This window comes from Perissodus microlepis, chromosome 13, assembly GCF_051167445.1.
Source record: "Perissodus microlepis isolate ML-2025 ecotype Zambia chromosome 13, ASM5116744v1, whole genome shotgun sequence".
In the NCBI taxonomy this organism is placed as follows: Eukaryota; Metazoa; Chordata; class Actinopteri; order Cichliformes; family Cichlidae; genus Perissodus; species Perissodus microlepis.
In genome coordinates this window covers 18623049-18645502 of record NC_140473.1, presented here as the reverse complement: position 1 = coordinate 18645502, position 22454 = coordinate 18623049, and the positions used below count along the sequence as shown (strand labels likewise).

General features: G+C 40.6%; 1 protein-coding gene across 3 annotated transcripts in view; it reads right to left on the bottom strand.

The window, feature by feature from the left end:
• col17a1b (collagen, type XVII, alpha 1b) overlaps nt 1-22454 on the bottom strand; it is a 24051-nt gene extending 1597 nt beyond the window's left edge. The window contains exons 1-54 of one of the 3 annotated variants that reach the window (XM_084947906.1): nt 22028-22454; nt 20773-20826; nt 18677-18727; nt 18421-18531; nt 17057-17347; nt 16896-16952; nt 16776-16811; nt 16593-16643; nt 15393-15539; nt 14254-14865; nt 13588-13671; nt 13437-13499; nt 13190-13345; nt 12854-12946; nt 12713-12757; nt 12481-12624; nt 10542-11054; nt 10377-10427; nt 10104-10130; nt 9545-9607; nt 9345-9449; nt 9189-9251; nt 8519-8554; nt 8331-8384; nt 8200-8235; nt 8083-8118; nt 7914-7976; nt 7613-7648; nt 7365-7436; nt 7253-7279; nt 7109-7144; nt 6983-7018; nt 6816-6899; nt 6674-6709; nt 6498-6590; nt 5950-6021; nt 5637-5687; nt 5490-5552; nt 5327-5386; nt 5221-5247; nt 5035-5094; nt 4775-4852; nt 4630-4668; nt 4358-4474; nt 4170-4289; nt 3963-4073; nt 3674-3808; nt 3472-3591; nt 3136-3315; nt 2015-2155; nt 1695-1922; nt 934-1098; nt 746-826; nt 574-657 (exon numbers count right to left, since the gene is read on the bottom strand). In XM_084947906.1, coding sequence (XP_084804032.1) covers nt 574-657; nt 746-826; nt 934-1098; nt 1695-1922; nt 2015-2155; nt 3136-3315; nt 3472-3591; nt 3674-3808; nt 3963-4073; nt 4170-4289; nt 4358-4474; nt 4630-4668; nt 4775-4852; nt 5035-5094; nt 5221-5247; nt 5327-5386; nt 5490-5552; nt 5637-5687; nt 5950-6021; nt 6498-6590; nt 6674-6709; nt 6816-6899; nt 6983-7018; nt 7109-7144; nt 7253-7279; nt 7365-7436; nt 7613-7648; nt 7914-7976; nt 8083-8118; nt 8200-8235; nt 8331-8384; nt 8519-8554; nt 9189-9251; nt 9345-9449; nt 9545-9607; nt 10104-10130; nt 10377-10427; nt 10542-11054; nt 12481-12624; nt 12713-12757; nt 12854-12946; nt 13190-13345; nt 13437-13499; nt 13588-13671; nt 14254-14865; nt 15393-15539; nt 16593-16643; nt 16776-16811; nt 16896-16952; nt 17057-17347; nt 18421-18531; nt 18677-18727; nt 20773-20815 — 5383 coding nt within the window. In that variant the 5' untranslated portion in view covers nt 20816-20826; nt 22028-22454. The remainder of the gene's footprint in view (nt 1-573; nt 658-745; nt 827-933; nt 1099-1694; nt 1923-2014; nt 2156-3135; nt 3316-3471; nt 3592-3673; nt 3809-3962; nt 4074-4169; nt 4290-4357; nt 4475-4629; nt 4669-4774; nt 4853-5034; nt 5095-5220; nt 5248-5326; nt 5387-5489; nt 5553-5636; nt 5688-5949; nt 6022-6497; nt 6591-6673; nt 6710-6815; nt 6900-6982; nt 7019-7108; nt 7145-7252; nt 7280-7364; nt 7437-7612; nt 7649-7913; nt 7977-8082; nt 8119-8199; nt 8236-8330; nt 8385-8518; nt 8555-9188; nt 9252-9344; nt 9450-9544; nt 9608-10103; nt 10131-10376; nt 10428-10541; nt 11055-12480; nt 12625-12712; nt 12758-12853; nt 12947-13189; nt 13346-13436; nt 13500-13587; nt 13672-14253; nt 14866-15392; nt 15540-16592; nt 16644-16775; nt 16812-16895; nt 16953-17056; nt 17348-18420; nt 18532-18676; nt 18728-20772; nt 20827-22027) is intronic. The other 2 variants (XM_084947907.1, XM_084947908.1) reach the window with 2 other exon arrangements.

Sequence of the window (22454 nt, the reverse complement as noted above, 5' to 3'; positions counted from 1 at the left end):
TTCAGTCCCGTTCTTGTGTCGTGTGGCACAAAGTTTCCCTTCAGATTCACTTTCAGATACTGTTCATCTACTGTACATAGTTTTTAGACCTGCCACTTATCCAGTTTCCTCAAATCTTGTAAAGGTCACACTGCACACCATGCTGAGATAGTCCGTATTTTTGGCTAAGATCTATTTGGGAATCACCTTGTTGGTCTAAAAACTAACTGCTAATAACTAAGAGCCTAAAAATATAAGTTGTCTGCCATGTGTAAACATGACAGTTGATCATTTTTTTATGCCTGACTGATTCATAGGTCAGTGTTAAGTGGCTTATCACATAAAATAAATATTCCTCTAAAAATGGTCAGGAACAATGAGTGAACTGAAAAGAAGTGAAAAAGCAGCCAATGTTGAAAGAAAACCTTTGAAAAACCTACAGAAATCCTAGAGAACTGTTCCTCAACAAAAATTACAAGAAAGTCTGGCTCCTTAGAAGCAAAATGTCAAGAAATGAGCGTTGATTCAAGACTTTTGCACAGTATTGCATGTAATTGGTTGTTTTTCCTGTAGTTTGACATCATAATAGCTTACCTGCTTCCCTCTTCTGCACTCTGTGTGGAATTTGGACAGTATATGTCCCTGGTATTCCAGGTAAACCTGGAGGTCCAGGATCACCTGTAACCATACGAAACTTTCTTGTTGTTTCTGCACTAAAATGTTACTCTACCTGTAGGCACTGTGAATAAAATCTGTTTTAGTGTACCTTTGTCTCCTTTGGGTCCTGGGTACCCTCTTTCCCCTTTTGGCCCAGGGCTTCCTGAAGGGCCGGGAATGGTGCCATAGACTGTGAAAGGACAGAAAACAGATTTGTTAGAGGTAAAACGGTACTGTCTAGCAACACTTCAGAAGTTGAGACAGTTCAAGTGGGTGGAAAATCATAAGTATATTTACCTCTGAAGAAGTCCATGAGATCAGCTGTGATATTGCCGTAAGCTGCAAAAACACGACTGTGACCAGGTGGTCCAGGAGGGCCGGGCGGGCCTGGCGGGCCTTGAATAGCTCGAACATTTGTGGTCAAAGAAGCCCCACCTGAATACCCTTGCAGCAGGCCCTGACCTGCAGAAAGGTTATTTGAAAAAAAGAAGGCACTGTAGTCATATAAGTTAATTTGCATGTCTTTCATCGGCCTAAGTGAGAAGTACTCAAATCCTCGAGGTCCCCGTACTGGGATTGGGCTCTGTGTATCTGTTATTAACATGCAACACGCTACCATTTTTCAATGGTTTGCCAAGCATTCACATTCACAGAAGAGGCTGCTTATAATGGATGCAGCATTGTTGTGCTTAATTTGGAGACAGAGACTTAATTCAAATTCTTCTAACTGAATCTGAATTCAGAGTTGTTATAATACCCTTCCTGATGCAACCCTGTGAGGGTTTTTTGTCTCCTCTCTGACTTGAACCAGGAATCTTACACTTGTTAGATGAATGCATTAACCAATGCACTATTGCTAATATCATAATATAATTGTTAGGGTGCCATTTTTTTTGCCAAAAAATACAAAAAAACATACTGGCTAAAAAACAGGCCTTAAGAAACATTGAACGTCAGATCTAGCATGTAGAATTCCCAGCATTATAGGAACTGTAATTCTAACAGCACATCTGCCACAAAGGTACAAAAACTGGTAGAGTAACTGGTAATCTACTTACTCTTGATGTAGTCTGTAACTTTTATGGCAACATTAGAGTAGTCCAGTGTCTCAGCAAGCTTGCTGACATCAATCTGTCTGATCTGTGGGTTGTTGTGAGAGTCACCCTGAGCGTAGGTCTGGCTCTGTGCGTAGGTCTGGAGGTAGCCTGGCTCTCCACGCTCTCCTTTCTGACCCCTTGGACCGGGAGGCCCTGGAGGTCCCGTGATGGTACGGCGAACACTGTCACCTGGAGAGAGAAAATGTGTCATATCTGCTCTCATCTGTGCTGCTGGGAATGTTTTTTCATATTTGTATCTGTGTGGGATGTTAAAAGCTTACTGGTTAGATACTGCTGAATTTCAGTGCGGATGCTCTCCCTGGGGAAGTTCCCACTGTAAGAAACTGATCCAGTGTAAGTGCCTGGTGGACCCTGTGGACCTGGAGGACCAGGAGGGCCAGGAAGACCTCTAAACCCAGAACCTGGCAGAGAACAGAGACCAAGATGAACAAAGCTGGTACAAACTGATTTTGGATTAAATAAGAAGATCCATCCATCCATCCATCCATCCATTCACTTCCGCTTATCCTTTCCAGGGTCGCGGGGGGCGCTGGAGCCTATCCAGCTGTCACAGGGCGAGAGGCGGGGTACACCCTGGACAGGTCGCCAGTCTGTCGCAGGGCCAACACATAGAGACACAGACAACCATTCGCACTCACATTCACTCACAGATTCACACCTATGGGCAATTTAGATTGACCAATTAACCAATCCCCACTAACTGCATGTTTAAATAAGAAGATGAATAGAAAAAAGCAAAAACCGTCCAAATTAAATTTTACAAATTAAAAATTTATCTTGTATTAAACTCAAGATTACAAGATATGATTGATATGTATTTCATAATAAGCCAGAACTTCGTGACTCTTCCCACAAAAGACCGCTTCTTCTTCTTCTTCTTCTTCTTCTTCTTCTGCATCTCTAAACCTTTCCTAATTTTCAGTAATATATAATATGAATGTATTATAGAATTTGGATGTTCTAAATAATATGGTCAGCATACATAAAATAAACCGTGGTGAGTCAAATACTTGGTTTTAAATGATTTCTTTCTACTACTGTGCCAAGATGACATTACTCTGGCTTTATCTTGGCCTCAGATAAAGCGGTGGAGCACTGAATTCTGTTTGCGGAAGCCTGGTGAGGGGCAACCAATCGGGTGAAAATGGTCTTAAAGAGACAGGAGCTAAAACATCTCATTTTTGTTCACAAATAACATTTCTTTGAGTACTAATTGAAATTTAATTCGTGGATGGATAACCTTTCTGATACTTTTAAAATTATTTCCACTGGTATAAAATTATTTAGTCGACCCTTAAACAGTTAGTATCCAAGTGATTTTTCGTGGTTAGACGTCGCTTTGTAAACACAAGACTATTGTCACTCTCTCTGTTTGACATACCCTGCAAGTAACGCTGGATTTCTTCCAAGCTGTAGCCACGACCTCCTGGCCCATACACAGTAGCAGTGGAGACTCCTGGCGGGCCCTGAGGACCAGTAGGGCCGGGTAGCCCTGGAACACCCGGAGGACCAGGAGGGCCTTGTTGCACAGCAGATGCGATCCATGAACGGAAATCTGAATCTAAAAAAGTTGAAGATATGAGGAAGAAGATGAGTGAGTAACTTTATAGAAACTTTGAATCCAGATCATTCTGTATGCAGGTTATTTTGGTTATCCAGATAAAACATGTTGGTGTCTGTTAATAAAAAGAGACAGACACTAATTAAATGCTCTTACTCTTTATTAGTGCAGAATAGTCAATAGTAGCGGTAGTGAAGCCAGACCCTGCTGGACCAGGAGGCCCTGGAACCCCAGGAGGACCACGTGGCCCAGGTGGACCTCTTGCAATCCCTCTCTCTATAAATAACATAAAACCCATTAGTTTAAGCCCAGTTGCTGTATCCATGTTTAGTGTTTTTAGGTAAGAATCTTTGCTAACCGTTCATGAAATTGAAGACATATGTAGCTATCTCCTCTACTCTATAACTGCCTGAAAGTCCTACTGATGTCCCTGGTGGTCCTGGTGGCCCTTGTGGCCCTGGTGGTCCTGTCAAATATCTCCTCACGTCATCTCCTGGACAGATCAGAGCAAAGACACAGTTTAGCTTGGTGCATCCAAGCTTAAAAAACAAAAAATGATGCATGATAGATGATGATGAAGAGACTGTAGAGGTGCTGTGCTGAACGCAAGCTGGGTATGATACAGCTAAAATATATATTGTACTCACTCTGAAGCATAGCTATGAGACCGCCGACTGTCAGGGATCCAGAGGCAGGTCCAGGAGGACCAGGTGGTCCTGGAGGACCCTGAACACCCAAGCTGAACCCTGAGTCTGAACCTGAAATTACACAAAACATTTAGAGGTGGTTCTGGTTTACTGACTGTGTCTCTGAAATAAGTATTCATCTCTCTCACGCAATTAAAAAATGCTTACGTCGTAGGTATGCAATGACACGAAGAGAGATGTCATCTATAGAGCCTGAGTAGGTTCCAGGGGGTCCTGGTGGTCCAGGTGGACCTGGAGGTCCAGGAATGGCAGATTGCCTGGCTCTACCTGAAATGGAACAAGTCAATACCATGTTCTGCCCTCTGAAAGTGATCTCCCTTTAGAAAGACTCTTACTTAAATAGTCACTGATGTACTGCCGCATCTCATTAGAAGAAGCAAAGGAGCCCGGCAAGCCTGGAGGGCCAGGAGGACCTGGAGGACCAGGAGGACCTGACGTGACTGAGATTGAGTCTGGGGAAGAAAAAAAACCTGACAGTTAAAATCCTGTGGAGTACAAGTGGACTTTAAAGCCACTGTGAACTATTTCTGTTTTTAAGAAGAAGACACTCGTGACTTTGTCTATAATTGTAAACAGAAATGAGGACATGGTTCATGATTTTATCTACCTCTTGAAGCACCTGGAATCCCAGGAGCTCCAGTGTCCCCTGGAAGATAAACAACAAATGTATTGTTGTTGCGTGACAAACTCACAGTTCATACAGCTAATATAACGCATCTCATCCACTGATTTAAGAGTGCTGTTAGCTTTACCTTTGAGTCCTTGAGGCCCTGGAGACCCTGGTGGACCCGGTGGTCCTGGGAGCCCACGTCCTCCACCATATGTTGATACTGTAAGTCAGAATTGATACATAAACATCTGAAGTAACATGATACAGCATAATGTATTTTTTAATGTGCCAGCTCTCTAATTCAGACGTTGTGTTGTGTCAGCTTGTGCAATTGCCCCCTCTGAAGTTCATGTGTAAACATGGCTTAATTTAATTGTAATGTGATTATTTAGAAGTCCTGACCTCTCTCGTTGGTTCCTGGTGTTCCCGGGGTGCCGGGCACACCTGGCTGACCGCGTTCACCTGAGACACAAATGTCAATTATTTAAGAGTTATATAAGCATCACAAGCAGAGAGGCTTGGTATAAATGGATGCATGATTTTAAAAAAAGCCAAAATATAGACAAAAATTAAAGATAAAAATCATACCTTGGGATCCCCTGGGCCCTTGAAGACCTAAAACAAAGATAAAAAATTGTATGATAAAGAGCTAATAGAGAGGCAGAGATCAGACCACTTCACAAAGACTAATCACCTGTTGATCCTTTAGCCCCGGGAGGCCCAGGAGGTCCTGGTGGTCCTGGATATAAGGCTGCTGTAAGAAGAACAGTGCTGAAGTCAGTGGCATTGCTCTGTTACTACTAATTACATGTAAAACCCAAATCTAGATATAACAGAATTATGACTGTGGATCATACCACCAGCGCTGGATACAAAGCTGGAGTCCCCTTTGTCTCCTTTAGGTCCTGGTCTTCCATAACCTAGAAAGAACAAAATAAGAGTTTTTACATGAAGAATGGATCAGATTCACACGCAGCGACAACAGCGCTGAGACAGAAACTTGCCTGGCTGGCCTGGGGGCCCAGGTGGTCCTGGAGGTCCTTGTCTGGAATCTCCTAATAAAAAACATTTTTAAATGGTATTTTTCATTGTGTCAAACAAATCCCACACAACTTTTAAAGATGTTACCTGTTATTATGTCTATAATGTTATAGAACAACTGTATTGATTGACTAGTCTGACGAGAAAGTTGCTCTAGACTACAGTAAGTGTTCCTGGGGTTTTGGGCTCTTTAGACTTTATCCTCTCCTCTGTGCGCCTTAGAACAATGTGAAGATGTGCTGGAAACTTCTACTAAATATAAAATGTGTTATCTACCTGGACGTCCTGGAGGCCCAGGTGGACCCGGTGGGCCAGACTGTGCCAAACGTCCATTTTCACGAAACAGCCCTGAAGCACAAACAAAAACAAGTTTATTAAAGAGAAGTGGCAAATACTGAATAATGGCTACTATCAAAGTAATGCTAACTCAAGTGGGGGACAGGTTAGTAAAACAAGTAAAACATGTGATTCTGTAGTGGTAGTAAAACAGTGGAACCTATTGTATCTAAAGTTAGCAGTGGCTACCAAACTCTGATACAATACATCTATATCTATATCCATATCTATATATATATGTATATATATATATATATATATATATATATATATATATATATATATATATATATATATATATATATATATATATATATATATATATATATATATATATATATACATATATATATATATATAGATAGATAGATAGATAGATAGATAGATAGATAGATGTAGATATAGATGTAGATATATATAGATACATGTATAGAAGTCCAGGCCCTTGAATACAGCACGCCTCAATAAATTCATTCAAAAGTACTCACTGTCTGTTGTGCTTGAAGAAAGCGTCTCACTCGTTCTCAAGGATAGTTCTGATTCTCCCACGTCTCCCTTTTCTCCTCTGTCACCTTTAGGACCTGAAAAGGCAAACATTTAGGGTTTTAATCTGAATCTGAAAGGAAAATGCAAGTTGAGAACAAGAAAAACCACAATGACGTACCAGGTTGGCCAGGCAGACCAGCAGGGCCGATGGGACCTGAGGAGGTAAATTAAAGATAAAAAAACAAAACATTAATGCTGGTACTATAATTCAGCGATGAAATGGATGTCCAACTATTTTTTTGGGCTATCAAGCGTCAGACCTGATAATCCTGGAGCCCCAGGGGGACCAGGAGGACCGGCAGGCCCAGGTGCTCCTGGGATGCCAACAGCACTGGAGCCAGCTGCTAAATGTATGTGATTATCAGATGTCAAATTCCAGTCTTTATCAGGAGTCTGTTAAAATATACATTTCATGATGTTCTGTTACCTGCATTGATGATGCGTCCTGGTGCACCAGTGTCACCTTAAACAGACATGCACATCTCACGTTAAGGTGTTAAAGTCATAATCAACAGCACAAAAAAAACTTGCAGGCAGACATACGCAGCTGTACCTTTGGTGCCGGGTTGTCCTGGATTTCCTGGTATCCCTAAAATACAATTTAAGTACATCATCAGTGTGGACAGCATTCAAAGTGTCACCCCCAGAGAATTAATAATATGCTACAACAGGAGAGGTATTAATGGCACAGTCGTACCTGGTGGTCCTTGAAGTCCAGGTGTTCCTACAGAAGGGAAATATTATGAATATATTTCTGAATATATGTAGCAGATTTATTATCTGCTAATGTGTTAGAGCAGCAACCTTACCTGGAAGTCCATTATCCCCAGGAGGCCCAGCAGGACCTCTGAGTCCAGGAGGCCCAGCTGGTCCTTGGTCACCTGGGCCCAAGGAATAGCAATAGGATTTATTTATTTTCATGTATTTTTATTTTAATTATACTATTTTAAACTTGTGTGAAATAAATGTATTAATTTTACCTATATCTGTTCTATATTCTTATTTAAATAATATGTAAATTAGTGCAAATGCAGTGCTTATATGATGAGTTATTAACCTCTTGATCCCTTTGCGCCATCTTGTCCAGAAAGTCCTGATGGGCAAGAAGCAGAAAATATTTTATATTTAATTTATCTAAAACATAAACGCATATGCTGCTGACTTAATAACAAGTCTTAGCTATAGACAGAGGAAGCCTTATGAGCAGACTCCTCTTTGACAGAGAATGTTGTTTCATGCTCCTGCAGGTTCTAAACAACCACATGAAACACCAGGAGGCAGTCCGCACAGTACCACAATCTGAGTGTCTGAGAATCTATTAGAATCTACTATCCGAGGTTAGACGTCCTCTGACTCACCCACTGATCCTTTGGAGCCTTTTTCTCCAGCTGGCCCGGGCGGACCTGGTAAACCGGATTCACCTGAGAAGTCAGACAACTCGATCAGAAAATTAAGAGACTGAACGGAGTTTAAAACATGCTAATTTTGCATCTACAAATCCAGTTTCAATTACAAAGCTGTGCTGACCTTGTGCACCTCTGGGACCTTTGTCACCAGTGTCACCTGAAATAAACAATGAATTAAACTCTGATCAACAAGCCCAACACAGGGTCCTTTAAAATCCTGACAGGATGTACAACAAACCTTTAAGTCCCTGGAATCCAGCAAGCCCTCTATCACCTGCAGAGTAAGAAAAAGACGTTATAATATATCAAAAATAAATAATTTAACTATGAATTTCACACTATTTAGCAGGTGAGTAGTGTGAAACCCACCTTTAGCCCCAGGAGGCCCTGATTCGCCACGGAAACCTTGAGGACCTGGTTGACCTATCACAAAGCAGTTCATGTTAAAGGCCAGGAATGAAGTTAAAACACTAATGATGCTATTTTCAGCTGGTGCTAAATACATTTTGTGGTAAATTCTGCTAAGCAAGTAGATGAATTCGATTTAATGCACTAACCTGGTGGCCCAGAAAGTCCAGACAGCCCCTGTGCACCTGAAAGAATAATTAGCAATTAATAATTATAACAGCATTTGGACAAAAATAAGAATTTAAAAGCTGTTTTGATTCACATTAGCACTTTAGGAAAGCTTGAGCTTTCTTTCTTTCATTACACTGAGAAATCAAAATTGCTCTAAAGTGACACAGATGTAAAATAAATTAATAAGTAAATAAATAACTGTAGTGAAAAAAACAACAACTTTTTTTCCGGTGTTTTCTAAACCGAAGCTTTCTAAGCGTTTTGGTAACACTATTTGGAAAAACAGGAAAGACATATAAGTTTAATTATGCATGAAGTCACAAATAAAACATATTTCTGGAGAGTATGAATACAAATAAAGCAATGATAGGCCATTCTTTGTTTGTTTTGCTTTTGTGTGTGCTATACAAATAAACGATGATGATGAACGATGATGATTGTTTTGATAAGTAATGTCAGCTGCAAATTGCATCTTGAGGCTGTATTCATAAACTGACTCTATACTGCCACCTGCTGCTGCAAGCGGTACAGACACCACGAGGGATTAAATGCTTGTCATCTCATAAATGGCTCAATAAGGAGGCATTCATAGATGTTTTTGTTTGTTTGTTTACTTAAACTTGAAAGCTCCATCTTCACTGATCTCACCTTTTGATCCAGGGGGCCCGATAGGTCCTACAGGCCCAGGAACCCCAGGATCTCCATGAGCACCTGCACAAGCCAAACATAAAAGATCTTGTAGTGACAAACTGTTTGCGAGTCAAGCTAGACAAGGTCTTTGATTGCTCTGAGTATGAACCATACCTCTGTCGCCTTTAATTCCAAAGCCTGGAGGTCCTGGCTCACCTCTCGGGCCAACTGGGCCCTCACGACCTCTAAGACCCGGTGGCCCCTCGGCTCCATGTTCACCTGATCACACATATAGCACAGAGATGATCAGTGGCTCTAACTCAGCTGAGCAGCTACATCATGAATTCAATTTTAACTTGAAATGTTTTGTGTACCTTGGGTTCCTTTTTGTCCTTTGGGACCTTCAGGGCCTGAATGTCCCATCGCACCTGGAGGACCTGAAGTCACAGTCACAGTGAGTAAAAATGGCGTCACAATACCACACAGTAATTCTAAGAAAAATATAAAATAATATGATGACTAGCATCCGGTACCAATGCTGATACTGACACTGACATTTGGAGGTATTTTAAATCCACTTTTCCAGTGTTTCGGCTGATATTTTTTTGTTTCAGACACATGAAACACAAACAGATCTCTGTAACACTTGTCGAGCCATTTTCACCCTGCCCAAATCTACTCAGATCAGCTTGTGTTGTGTGCCAAACACGCTGACAACAGGAAAACTGTAACCTGCCCTCTGGTGGACAAACTATTGTATCTAACGTTAACGGTCCTAACATGGTTGAAGTGTGTTTTTTCTCCTCTTTACTGTTTTAACTGCTGTTATAAATGCTGATACTGATAGATCAGCAAACAGATAATATCGGCCTGAAAATAAATTGGGTGGGCTGTAGTGATTAATAAATGAAAATGTAAGTCATCATTACTCACCTGGGATGCCAGGGAAACCGGGATCTCCTATAAAAAATAAAACACAAGAGAAATAAGAGCAGAAAAATGGAGCAGGACTTCACCCTAAATACTCCAAAAAGAAAATATTTTGGTCAGTAAGAGATACTGCTGTCAAACCTTTAGTTCCAGGGTCGCATAAAAAGAGTAGAAAAATAAACATTCTTAAAATTTAAAATGACATGCAGCTGATTTTGATTACCTCAAGAACATTATAGTTTTAGATGTAATTAAATAAACTTTTTTATATTTTACCTTTAGGCCCAGGCAATCCTCTCTCTCCCTGTACTGAGGACGCTAAAGTAGCTGAAAAAGGAAAACAATTACATGAATGTAGTACATGATATGTAAATATGCATGTGTATTTGTGTGTGTGTGTGTGTGTGTGTGTGTGTGTGTGTGTGTGTATATGTGTAGTACCTTTGAATGCCTGCGACTGCATTTCAGCCCTTAACATGTGCTGGATGGCCAGCTGAAGAGCAGCAGAATCTATGTGTCCTCCACTCACGCTGATCCTGAGGTCAGTGCCAGTACCGGCACCACCAGCAGAACCGGTAACCCCAACTCGTTGACTGGTACCAGCAGCATCAACTCTAGCACTTTGACTTGTTCCAGCACTCCCGACACTGCTGCTTCCACTACTGCTGGAGCTCCCACTGGAACTGGTACCAGCTCCAACACCAGAAGTATCAGTAGACCCTCCAATGCCATTACCACCTGCGCTGACATCACTTGTGGAAATCTGAACTTGTGTCCTGGATCCTGAACTTCCACCTCCTCCACCCACGCCTATGGTGTTGTCAGTGCCCATACCTCCACCATCCACATAAGTGTTGATATCATTGGAAGACAGCCGACTGGTGTGGGCGCCAGCGACCGATGACGCAGCTTCCAGGGTCGCCACTCGACTCTTCAGCTTTCTCACATCCTCAGCTGAGAAAAAGACAGGCAGATGCTTCCACCGTAAGTAAAAAATTCTTATTTACATCTTTCTTTTTCTCTTCTGTAGACTAAACACTTAACATCAGATTACTCCGTGATGAAAGTACTATGATATTTTAGCTGTGGTCTAAAAATCTAAAATGTAACATATTTATTTGCTCATATTTGTAGTAAATGTGAGCACAAGTACAGAACGGGATTCTTGCAGCTTCCCTTTGTGGGAGCCTTCAAGCCCGAGGAAAAAAAATCCAGTGGATAAGAGCCCAAAACTGCAGTTCCCCTAGAGGCCACTTGAGGCTACCTCCAAAAGCATGTGAGTGCTCTTTGACTTCCATGTTAAGATGCTGTTAAAACGTTGAACTATACAACATTTAAAGTATGTTTACAGCCTGGTAGAAAAAGCATTTTTGGTTACTGTTGGCGGTTTCCCGTTCCATACTACCTGTACTGAGGTCTTAGACAGTGTTTGTGGTGTTGGTGCTATTTGAAGTGTTTTAGTGGAGCTGTATGATCTTCAACGTGGCTTTCTGGGTGGTACAGACCATCCCAGAAGTTTGTGCTTCAGTTATGATGATTTGTACAATTTAACCGATTATTTAGCCCTCCAACTTCATACCAGGATGAAGGAGGAAATGCAGATTTTAGAAAGAAATGAATGAACTTTAATATGGCACTTAAGCCTCAGTTTCTAAACTATATATGGAATACTGGCACAATTAAAAGCAATAAAAAAGCTATTATTTATCCAGACATACAGAGTCAGATTTTTATTTTTCCTTTGTTTTCAAGGGACATAAAAATTAAATGTGTATATCCTCTCAAACTCTGCTGTTGCTTCACAGTCTAAGACTGAGAGTGAAGACTCGTAAATTCATTTGTGTTCCCCTCGGAACATATTTAACTTAACATATAACCAAGCTATAAGTTATAACATATGTATTGAACTGAATGATGAAAAACAGACGTTTATCAGTTCACAGACTCTGAGCAGGCTGTGGATGCTTCAGTGTAAGTTGCAAATGTATTTTCAGGTTCTTGACATCACATTTTTATCAGGGTAAATCCACAACAACAACTCTCGTGCTACAGGCAAAGCAAACTCGAGTCTCTGATGTCATCCAGCAACGATTTCCAGAGCTGGTCTGTAGACAATGAATGAATGCCAGACTTTATGGGGGTGGGACGGCACTAAGAGATCATATTTCCAGGGAGAGAATTACATTTATTGTTTCTCAGCTCAATAGTGGAGACTAGTCTGTAAAGGCTGAAACACTTTTTATTGGTTAAAAAACAGTCACTCTCTGATCCTTCACAGCACAGCAGCTTTAGAAACTGGCCCTTCAGACTCCTGAGGTTTTATCTTATCTGTGGCATTTGGGGTGGGGGACTCTCATAAGGCTGCACAGTTCAATCTTACCCAGAGCAATGAGGCCAAACAGGAGTCCCAGCAAGAGCAGGGAGAGAAGGAGAAGGCCCAGCAGCCACTTCCACCAGGAGCAACAGGAGTCCGAACAACAGCATAGTCCTCCACCTCCGAAGATGCTGCTGTCCCTGTGAATCTCTGCAGAAAGAGTGACGAGTTCAATCCAACATTAGATTTTCAGTACACTGTCAATTAGCTCCTCAATATTTATGTCGATGAAACTTACCTGCATAGGTGGCTTTGTCTTTCATTACAACTCCAGATGAACCATCTGTGCAAGAAATAAACCAACATCACCAATTTTTTGTTATTGTTGTTGTTTTTTTGTAAATCAGTCACATTGGAGATGCTTTTAAGATGCTCTCACAGTAAGAGTTGCCAGTCTCTGCCTTCAGTTGGGCCGTTTCACCGTAGCTTGAAATAAGCTTCTCCTTCTTTATCGAGTCTCCTGACAGTGACCCTGTGAAAACAGAAAAAAACACCCATTTTATGTATTTATTTATTTTTTCTTAAGAAACTAAACTGAAAACATACAATGACAAACTGTAACAGACAATCAGTTTCTAAAGGAGTTTGAATTATAGCCAAAAAACGAATAAAAAACAGTGCAATTAAATACATGTCAGGCCAATTCCCGATTAAAACTCTAAGGAAAGTTGAGGAACTTGTATGCCTAGTAGGTGGCACTGAGTGTGAGGCTCACCTCCTCCTACATGAATGCCGCTGCTGGTAAACTGCTTGCCGGTGTCTTTTGCCAAAATGAGCATATCTGTCTCCCTTTTGGCTGGAACGTTTTCTTTTTCAGAGACCACAAACTTATAGTCTTTCTTATAGGCGTCATCAGTTTGGGATCTAGTGGCTGATAAAAGACAAACCATCAGGAATTAATTTTGTTCAGCCTTTGATTATTTTTATCAGATTCAGGGGGATTTAAACTGTTGCAGACTTACTCGTAGAGACTCCAGTGCTGATGCCGCTGCCACCGTTGGTCACGTTCTTCTGAACACCATATCCTGTAAATACAAACGCATAGACGAATATGTAAGAAAGACACTATTTTGAAATGAGGGCAAAAAGAGGATAGAAAAAAGGTTTTCTTACCTCCCAGGTTAGCATTTACGTTGGCTCCACTGGTGGTGAGCACACTGGCTGAGGTGGGAGCTAGGTTATTCTGAAAGCCGTAAACTAGAAACACAGATGCAGAGATTGAGATTGATTAAGTAACTACCAATTATTTCACACTGGAGGAAAGTCACAGTGGAGAAGGGAAGCATCCTTCATTTCCATTTATGGCCCCAGAGTAGTTTTACAATTTGACTATGCTAACCAGCCAGTATAGGGAAGAAAGGCTTAACTGGAGTGTTTATTGGACCTTCTGACAAAATTAAAAACTACATCTGGTATGTTTTATTTATTTATTTATTTGCAATGTATTACCTGAAAATATTTTATGCAATTTATTTTGTTTTTTCAGGAAAAAGAATTACACTGACTATGGAAAAGTATCAAAAACTCACAAAAACTCATGGATCAAATATGGAAAACACTTCCAAGGTTTTTCTGAGAATATATAATATTAAAATTCAACACTATGGACCATCAGGATGGGCATGATGACATCTGCTAATCTCTAATATAAGACTTATCATAGTGTACCTGCTTCTGTTCATATGTTCGTTTATATGTAAGCATGTGTAGATATGGAGCATAATAAATGCATGTGTAGTGACAACGTATCCATGTATATCCAGGAACATTTGGTCTCACCTGACAGGGATGATGGAGAGGTGGGGATGACTGGTGCCAAGCCTGCAGTCATGTTGTTGGCGCTGACCTGCCCACTTTGGTATGTGTAGCTGCTGGTGTTGCCAGCAATGACTGTAGTGGAGGAGGACGGCAGAGTGGAGGTGGACCAGGAGAAAGTGGGGAACACCGTGGAGTCCAGAGTGTCATATTGACCTGATCTTACAGTGGTGTCATACTGCACTGATCTCACACCAGCATCATACTGTCCTGATCTCACACCAGTATCATATTGCCCCGATTTCAGACTACCATCATACTGAGTCGATTTGACACCAGTATCATACTGTCCTGATCTCACACCAGTATCATACTGTCCTGATTTCAGACTGCCATCATACTGTACTGACCTCACACCAGTATCATACTGTCCTGATCTCACACCAGTATCATACTGTCCTGATTTCAGACTACCATCATACTGAATTGATTTGACACCAGTATCATACTTGTCTGTGATATCATACTGGCTTGATTTATCAAGCTTTCCATTTGTCAAGCCGGTATCATACAGTCCTGATAAATCAATGGTGTTGAACCCAGGTGATCTCACACCAGAGCCAAAAGAACTTGAAACTGCAGGAGAGAAAAGACACAAAGACAAACATTTAAAATGTGTCTCTAGTTTTCACTTTTCTCCACTTTGTGTCTGTGATGCGCGGTTCAGGCGGCAGTGCGTTGTCCTGTAGTTTGTAGGTCGGTAGCCCCCCACTGTCTGTGTTATACCGAACCATAATTGGCCTCTGATGCATCCATCAGAGTGTGAGTGTGCGTGTGACAGTTAAAAAGAGCTTAAAGACATAGTATGAATGTGTGTGAGAAAAAGTAAAACCAATATATAAGAGTCTATTAAACAGTTTAACCCCTTATAACCTGTTTCCACAGTCAGACTAAATCTATATATTGGACACAACTTGACAACTAACTTTATTGCACATTAATATACATTTTTATTAATGTTATTTTCCCCTCTTTATTCCATATTAAGATTTCCTGTGACACCTCTCTAATATATAATGACTTTTTAATAAACCCTCACTATTTTGACAAGATGTTCTTCTACATGAATCTCCAATGCTAAAGGGTTTAGCACTGTAGTATACCTGACTGAGAGGCCACTGAGATGGTCTTGGTCTCCATGCTGGCCTTTTTAGGGACAGGCAGGGTGATGGAGGCACTGGAGGAGCGAGTGGGGCTGACGCTGCTAGAGCGTCCCTTCAACAGTTTCTTCACGTCATCCAACTCTGTCCCTGCAGAACCACAAACGCACAAACAAATGCAACAATGCAGCGCATCTCAGATACTGTTTCATCTTGAATTTGAACTAGAAACTCAGCAGCAGAAACTGTTAGAAGTTTATGGCTGAAAGGAATCCTAAAAACAGAAGACTGTAATTTTGCAAGAGGCAAACACAAAAAACACTTTTTAAAGAAAATTAAACATTTTGTCTTAATATTTACTCTTCATTTAGTTTGGTTAGTTGGGGGTATGTGTCCTCTGAAAATATTAGTTAATCTCTGTTTGTCATAAAACAGGTATAATCAATAATATAAATATCTAACATGTACTTATGCAATAATCTCACAGTGTAAAAGTGGCCATGATTTAGTGTTTTGAAAGTATTTTTATTTGTAATATTTCTGCAAGTGATAATAGCTGCAAAACCTACAAAAGAAGAGACTTACACTCCACTTCTGAGAGTTACGGTGTTGTTTTTGTTTTATTATATTTAGTAAAAGTGCTTTTTCCAACACTACACACAATGTACCGTGGCAGGCTGAGGGGGCCAAAGGTGGCACAGAGTGACTAACTCTTAAAAAATGTGGATTAAATAACAGCACTTATGGACTTCAATCAGCAGGGGGAGCGATGATCATCTGTTCAGCTCTAACTCTGCACCGTTTTGGTCTAAAATGGGACTTAACAGTGAGTCATGTGTGCCGTTGCTACCACCAAAACTCTGCCCCATAACCTTTTCTCCACATGGCTACAGTGCAAACAAAGGCACAGTCCCCACTGTTTAAACCTCCCCTCGTCTCTTTTTGCTGATGTATATGTTCTGTTTTGGGGAACTAACTGCAACATGTGTTACAAATTAGAATTTTATAGACTCGCATGTGAGAAGTGGAACGTAATATAAATCTGATTCACATGATTCAAAAGAGACACCCCACAGTAAAAAATCTTTCACTATGCAAGTGGTTCTTTGAATGAATGTACTCAGGAACAGGACAAAATGAGAAAAAGTTCTGTCGCTTTATGAGAACTTGCATAACAGCAGCAAATGGATTGAGAGGTCTTACATCTGCAGGGAGTGGGGGAGGCACTTTGCAATCTGACTCTGATCTCGCTTTCTGGAAAAAAAAAATCACAACACACAATGGACAATGGAATCCTCATTTAATAAAATAAATAAATAAATAACCCGGGACAATTCAGAGTCAGATGGTGCAGAAATAATGAGGGGAGGAGCTATTATTAAATACCTCTGCTTTCGCTTCTCCCTCTTGTGGCACCAGAGCCTGAAAGAAAAACAGAGACACATGTTTAGGGTAAAACAGGAGAGATATTGTGCAATGAGAACATTGATAAGCCTTTTCACTTACAATAGTTTCCATAATCTTTACGAGTAAATTCTGGAGAGGAATTAGCACTGGAACTCCCTAGAAGAAAGCACAATGGTTGAGCAGAAGTATAAACAGCACCCTTGAGTTGTGCCAGTTTCCTTCACTCTCTGATGCCAACTGTTTTATTAACAGGATCTCACCATCATAGCCTCCTGAGCGGCTGGATATGTGCTTCCTCTCCCGGAAAGCTGGCGACAGGCCTCCTGATGAGCCAGCAGTCTGCGTCCTCCTGGCACCGCCCGACGAGCTGGACCGGACCTTGGACGCGGAGCTCACGAGATAACTGCCTCCGCTGCCTCCTCCTCCTGTGGCAATTCCAAAGCTTTCTCCATCTATGTAGGTCCCACCTCCCTCACCCCCTCCTGAGGAGTCTCCGCCGAGGTAGATTCCCGAGGAGGAGCTATAGCTCCCGGTGTTCACACCTACAGAAGCTGGAAGGATGATTTCCAAAATTATTTATGATTTCACAGAACTCTTCAGTCATGATTGGACTAATATGATCAGGAAGTAGTAACTAAATCCCTTTTCTCAGCTGTAAATTTAAGATAGTGCCATTTTACATGAGTATTTCCAGCTTCTGCTCTGCCACATCTCAGAAAAACTGAACTTACTGGAAATACTACATAGTACACAGAAAATATATAGTGATGATCCATTTTAAAGTCCCACTTACTGGAAAATATTCCTGAGAAACTTCCACAGAAGATGCTACATAAGATAATCGTTTTTATTTGATAAAAACTGTTGTTTCTAAAAAGAAAAGTAAATAATTTCCTGTGGCAAGTGTACATTAGCAGCTAAAACAGATCCACTGAAACTCCTGAACATGTTTACCTGCAGAATATGATTAATGTTATACAGATTCTGCAGATAACACTCGCATTGCCACACATTCAGCTGACCAGTTGTGCAAAAATTTGAACACTTGGAATGAAATAATTGAACCTGTTGAAACAGGCTCAGTTATTTAATTTAGTTCCTCTGTACAGTCCACAAACTGTACAGAGGAACTAAATTAGAGTACTGATAGTTACTTTACAACAAGAGGAAATCCTGTTTTAGTGTTTGAAAACATCCAGATCTGGCCTTTTTACATTAAACTTTGGTTTAACTTATTAATTCCAATCAATAAAAAGTTCCCCATAAATATTGCACAAAAACAATCATTTCTAATTAAAAACCTGCTAAATAACTAAAAGAAGTAAAGTATTTCCCTATGCCATTTTGTGGAGGAGAACTATATAGTAGCATGAAACCATAACACTTAACTAAGTATCTTTACTGAGTTTGGAGCTAAAAGTTAAATACAGTAACCGTTTCCCTCTGGCACCTGTAAAATAACGTTTCAGTAAACCAGCTCCACCTCAGAACCTTTAATAGTAATGCCGCTGCCTGGATGCAAAAACCTAGAATCTGTCTTTTGTAATTCGGGTTAAAAATGTGACATTCAGCATCTCAAAACAAAACTGCAGCTTCCTCATTTTAAGTGGAAAGTTGCTCTCACATGAAGAAAAGTAAGTTCCACTGCTGCTGTTCTGGGTTAAGACATTCTTCTCCAAGCCCAGCCCTCCAGCACTGCTGGACATATTCCTGTGATTTGATCCGCTGGTTCCCTCTAGCAACGAAGACACACAGCAAAACACAAGAAGCAGTTACTCATCGGGAACTTCCTTTAGAACTATAATTACTCTTATTTCTTTTTTTGTTTTTAGTTTGCTGACAACAATTAAGGCAAACATGGCTAGACCAAAGAGACTCACTTGGTGGGAGAGATGTCAGTCTGGTTGTGGAGGTTATGGTTTCTGTGACAACTGATGAAAAGGAAACAATAATTACCACTGTGTGCACGGTATTTGTGTCCATATAGGTATAACACTGAGAGTTATTACAGCAAACTACACTTTTTATTGTTAAAAAACAGAAATTTACTTTTTTTTGCCAGTACATTATCTGTTTTTTATGTAATAGACAGGCTGACATAACAGAATAACAGAAAACAGATCACATAACAACAGAAAAATAACAGAAATTATCAGAATGAAAATAAATATGAAAAGAATAAACAAATAAACAGAAATAACATGTTATTGTGTGTAGACTCATCTTGACATTTATTGTTAAAGGAGTTTTATACTGTAACTAAAGACTAATGGGTGAGAGGGGATTACAAAACTGTTATAGCACATTAATAGCAATTTTTGGAGAGCAAGGTTGGTCGATGTCCTCCTACAACTGTTTTTTAAATATAAATAAATGAAATGAAATGAACAATTCCTTACTATAGTGAATTTTATGTGATTGCTTACGAACATTAACAGGCACACAAACGAAAACTTCACTCTGACTATTAATGATTTTGACATCCATCTAAAAATGCAAAATGCTAGTCTTAATAGTGCCTCATAGTTTTTTAATAGAGTATTAACTGATCTATTAAACACTATTAAAGTTCTAGTTGCAACCTTGAAGCCTTTAATAACAGGTGACTTGCAATTACCTGGTTCTAAAACAACCAAGTGCCAAGTTAAGGTCATCGGGTTGGGTGGTTTCCCGTAAAATCAAATCAAACTCAAGTCTTGCTTTTAAATAAAGCTAAAGTATCAAATGAGGACATCTGACATGTCAAGTTTTTTTCTCAGGGTGTTTTGATTCTTACTGACAAAAAACGCCCCTACCAAAAATTTCACAAGCATCTTGAGGTCTTAATTTGCAGATTGCTGACCCTGTGATTGCTATCACAACACGTAACAGGAGAATAACAACTAAATCACCTCCAGGAACGAGCCAGACCCTACGCCCTGTGACCGCGTTTTCTTTATGAGTTTTCAGTCCCAACTTGGATTTACACTTTCTGACATGTTCTGACTGTAATCAAAGACTCTGTCCCCAGGTCAGCCCGAGCCTTCATGCTCATCATATATGTAGGCATGAATTACAAGAACATTAAATAAAGATTGCATAAATTATGGCTGCAGATAAATTTGATGTTAATAACACCCCTGTTCCAGCAGGAGGCAAGTTGTTCTCCTGCAGCAGCCTGTTGAGTTTTGCTGGCATCAGCTATAGATTATAAAAATTCCTTTAATTTCATGCTGGCTTCTCGTTCGTGTCTTCCTCCTTTCATCTCCTCCTCTTCACTCCTGCTTTCCTTCCCTTTTAGGGGTTTATGTCTGTTTTAGGCCTGTTATGCTCCTGCTGCCGATGCTCCTCGACTCTGGCAAAGCCTCGAACACATTCTAACCACTGGTTATGAAATGTGTTAAATAAATAAAGTTCAGCAGATTTGCTTTAAAAGTGATCAATATAACAAGAGGACAGCGTGTCTGATTCTCTCGGCAATGGTCAAACTTATGATCCGGGCCTGCTTGACCTCTCCGTCCTGTGTCAGAAGCTGTTAGGCCGCGATGAGCTCTGCTTTAACATTTAGCTATGACTGCTGAAGGGAAACCCAGAGGATGACTTACACCATGATGAGCAATGGAAAGTGAGACCAGTGAAGGCATGCAGTGATGTTAGTGATAATAAGACCCCCCCACCCAGAGAGAGAGACAAAACCACCACCAAGGAAAGGAGGACGCTATTTAAAACCGTGTAGCAACAAAGTATTTTTGAGCCTCTACACCAGTCTGTCTTTAAACCCTCAAATAAGAAATCACTTTATGAGGTCTGTGAAAATAGGACGCTGAGATTCTGAATGAAATCTAATTCAAATAAAACAAAAACTGTCTGTGGCAGGTAGTTTTTGTTTAATGTGTGTCTATTTTGGGTGAATCAAGCCTTTATTTTGGGATTTAATGGTGGCTTTGTCTATCTGTACTGCCATTCCAAAACTTCGGAGGAAATCCAGAAATCTCACCCTTTTCTTCTGAGAAGTCCATCTGCCTTGTTAACTCGTCCATCCCATTTTAATCTGGTGAGATGATGATAAAATGTTGACCACAGTCATGTATATTCAGAGCCGTCTGCTTATTTCTTAACTGTGGTTAGATGGTATTTTAGCTAACATTTAATGAAAAGAAAAGACAAAATTGTTCTCCCAGGAATGATCTGGGTTAAAGATCAGGCTGCTTGTTTACTGCATTTATTTGATACTTCATCCCAGCTGAAACACAAAATGTCATCACACCAGTCTTCCTGATTGTATTTTTTAAAACCACCATATGGTTTCCCCTTCCACTAACAGCAGACAGGCAGAACATATGCAACAAGAGCACACATTTACCTCTTATGTGAACAGAGGACACCACAGAAAAGCATCATCTATAGATTTCAGCAGACTTTCTATTTACTTTTGTTTCTTTGACGAGCAAACTCACAAAGGAACAAAGGAGTCTGGTGGATCACCGCTCAGCTCTGAAAGACCATCCTCTCACCACACCCTGCCAGCCAACTAAGGGCATTTAACTGCATGTGCTTCATCTACACTCAGGTTATTTAGAAACAGCAATGCAGAGAAACTTCATAAGATGCCCTTTTTGTTACTTTTCTCCTGTACCACGTGGTGCTAAAACCACAGCTTCTACCTGTGCCCAGTAACACATTTATGCTGTTTTTACTGCTGTGAGAAAAGTTAATAGTGAAGATATTTCTCCCAATAAATCCACTCCTTGTTATCCTTTTAGCTTGAAGCTTGTAAAAAAGAAAAAAAAAACAGTTACTTATCATAGGCTGTAACTGATCTGAGCAGCAAATATAGGCTCATGTCAGTTAAAGCGTGATGCTCCAGAAAGGCCGGAGCCTCTGGTATATTTAGACGGATCTAAATAGCACAGCAAAAGGAGAATGTGTAAAACTATCCTGAGATCACTATAACCGAAAAATGATCCCCAAAAAACCCCCCCAATGGATTGTACACACAAGCCAAGAAGTATGTGCGGAGAACTTTGAAGACTATAACAATTCCAACCTATAAACACCCAAAAAAAAGATTGACAGCCCATCAGCAAACTCCCAGAGCGCAGTTAGTGCAGAGATGCAGCAGCCAGGTGGGAAGAAACATCCGCAACATCCACCTTAAACAACTTTCCCCTACTCCCCCCCACCCCTCTTTAAAGTCTCCAAGTTATTTCAGAGCACTGCATTGTAACAAAACAAAAAAAAAAAATCCATACCTTCAGCCACTTCCAACAAGTACCGATCAAATACCGATTCCTCGCAGGATGGAGCGACTGATCCACCACCGGAGGAACAATGTGTTTATGTGAAGCTGACGCGTCGTGCGGGGATGTTCTTAAAGTCCTCGATCCTATTGTGTCTTTTCGCTCAACTTTCCCAGGCAAGTAAAAACAGAGATTTTGGCACCGGTCCCAGCCGCGCCCATCAGCTTGGCAGGCAGGTGTGGCAGACGGCACGAAAAGCTGAATTTGAAGAAGAAGAAGAAGAAGAAGAAGAAAAGAGCGCCCGAGGGAACCAATTAAGTTGTCAGACTCAGCCTAACAGGCACAGATACTCGACAGTGAAAAGGAAAAGTGATGAACTCCTCCTCCTGCTGCTGCTGCTACTGCTCAGCGCTTTAGCCTTACTTTTCGAAACTGGTAA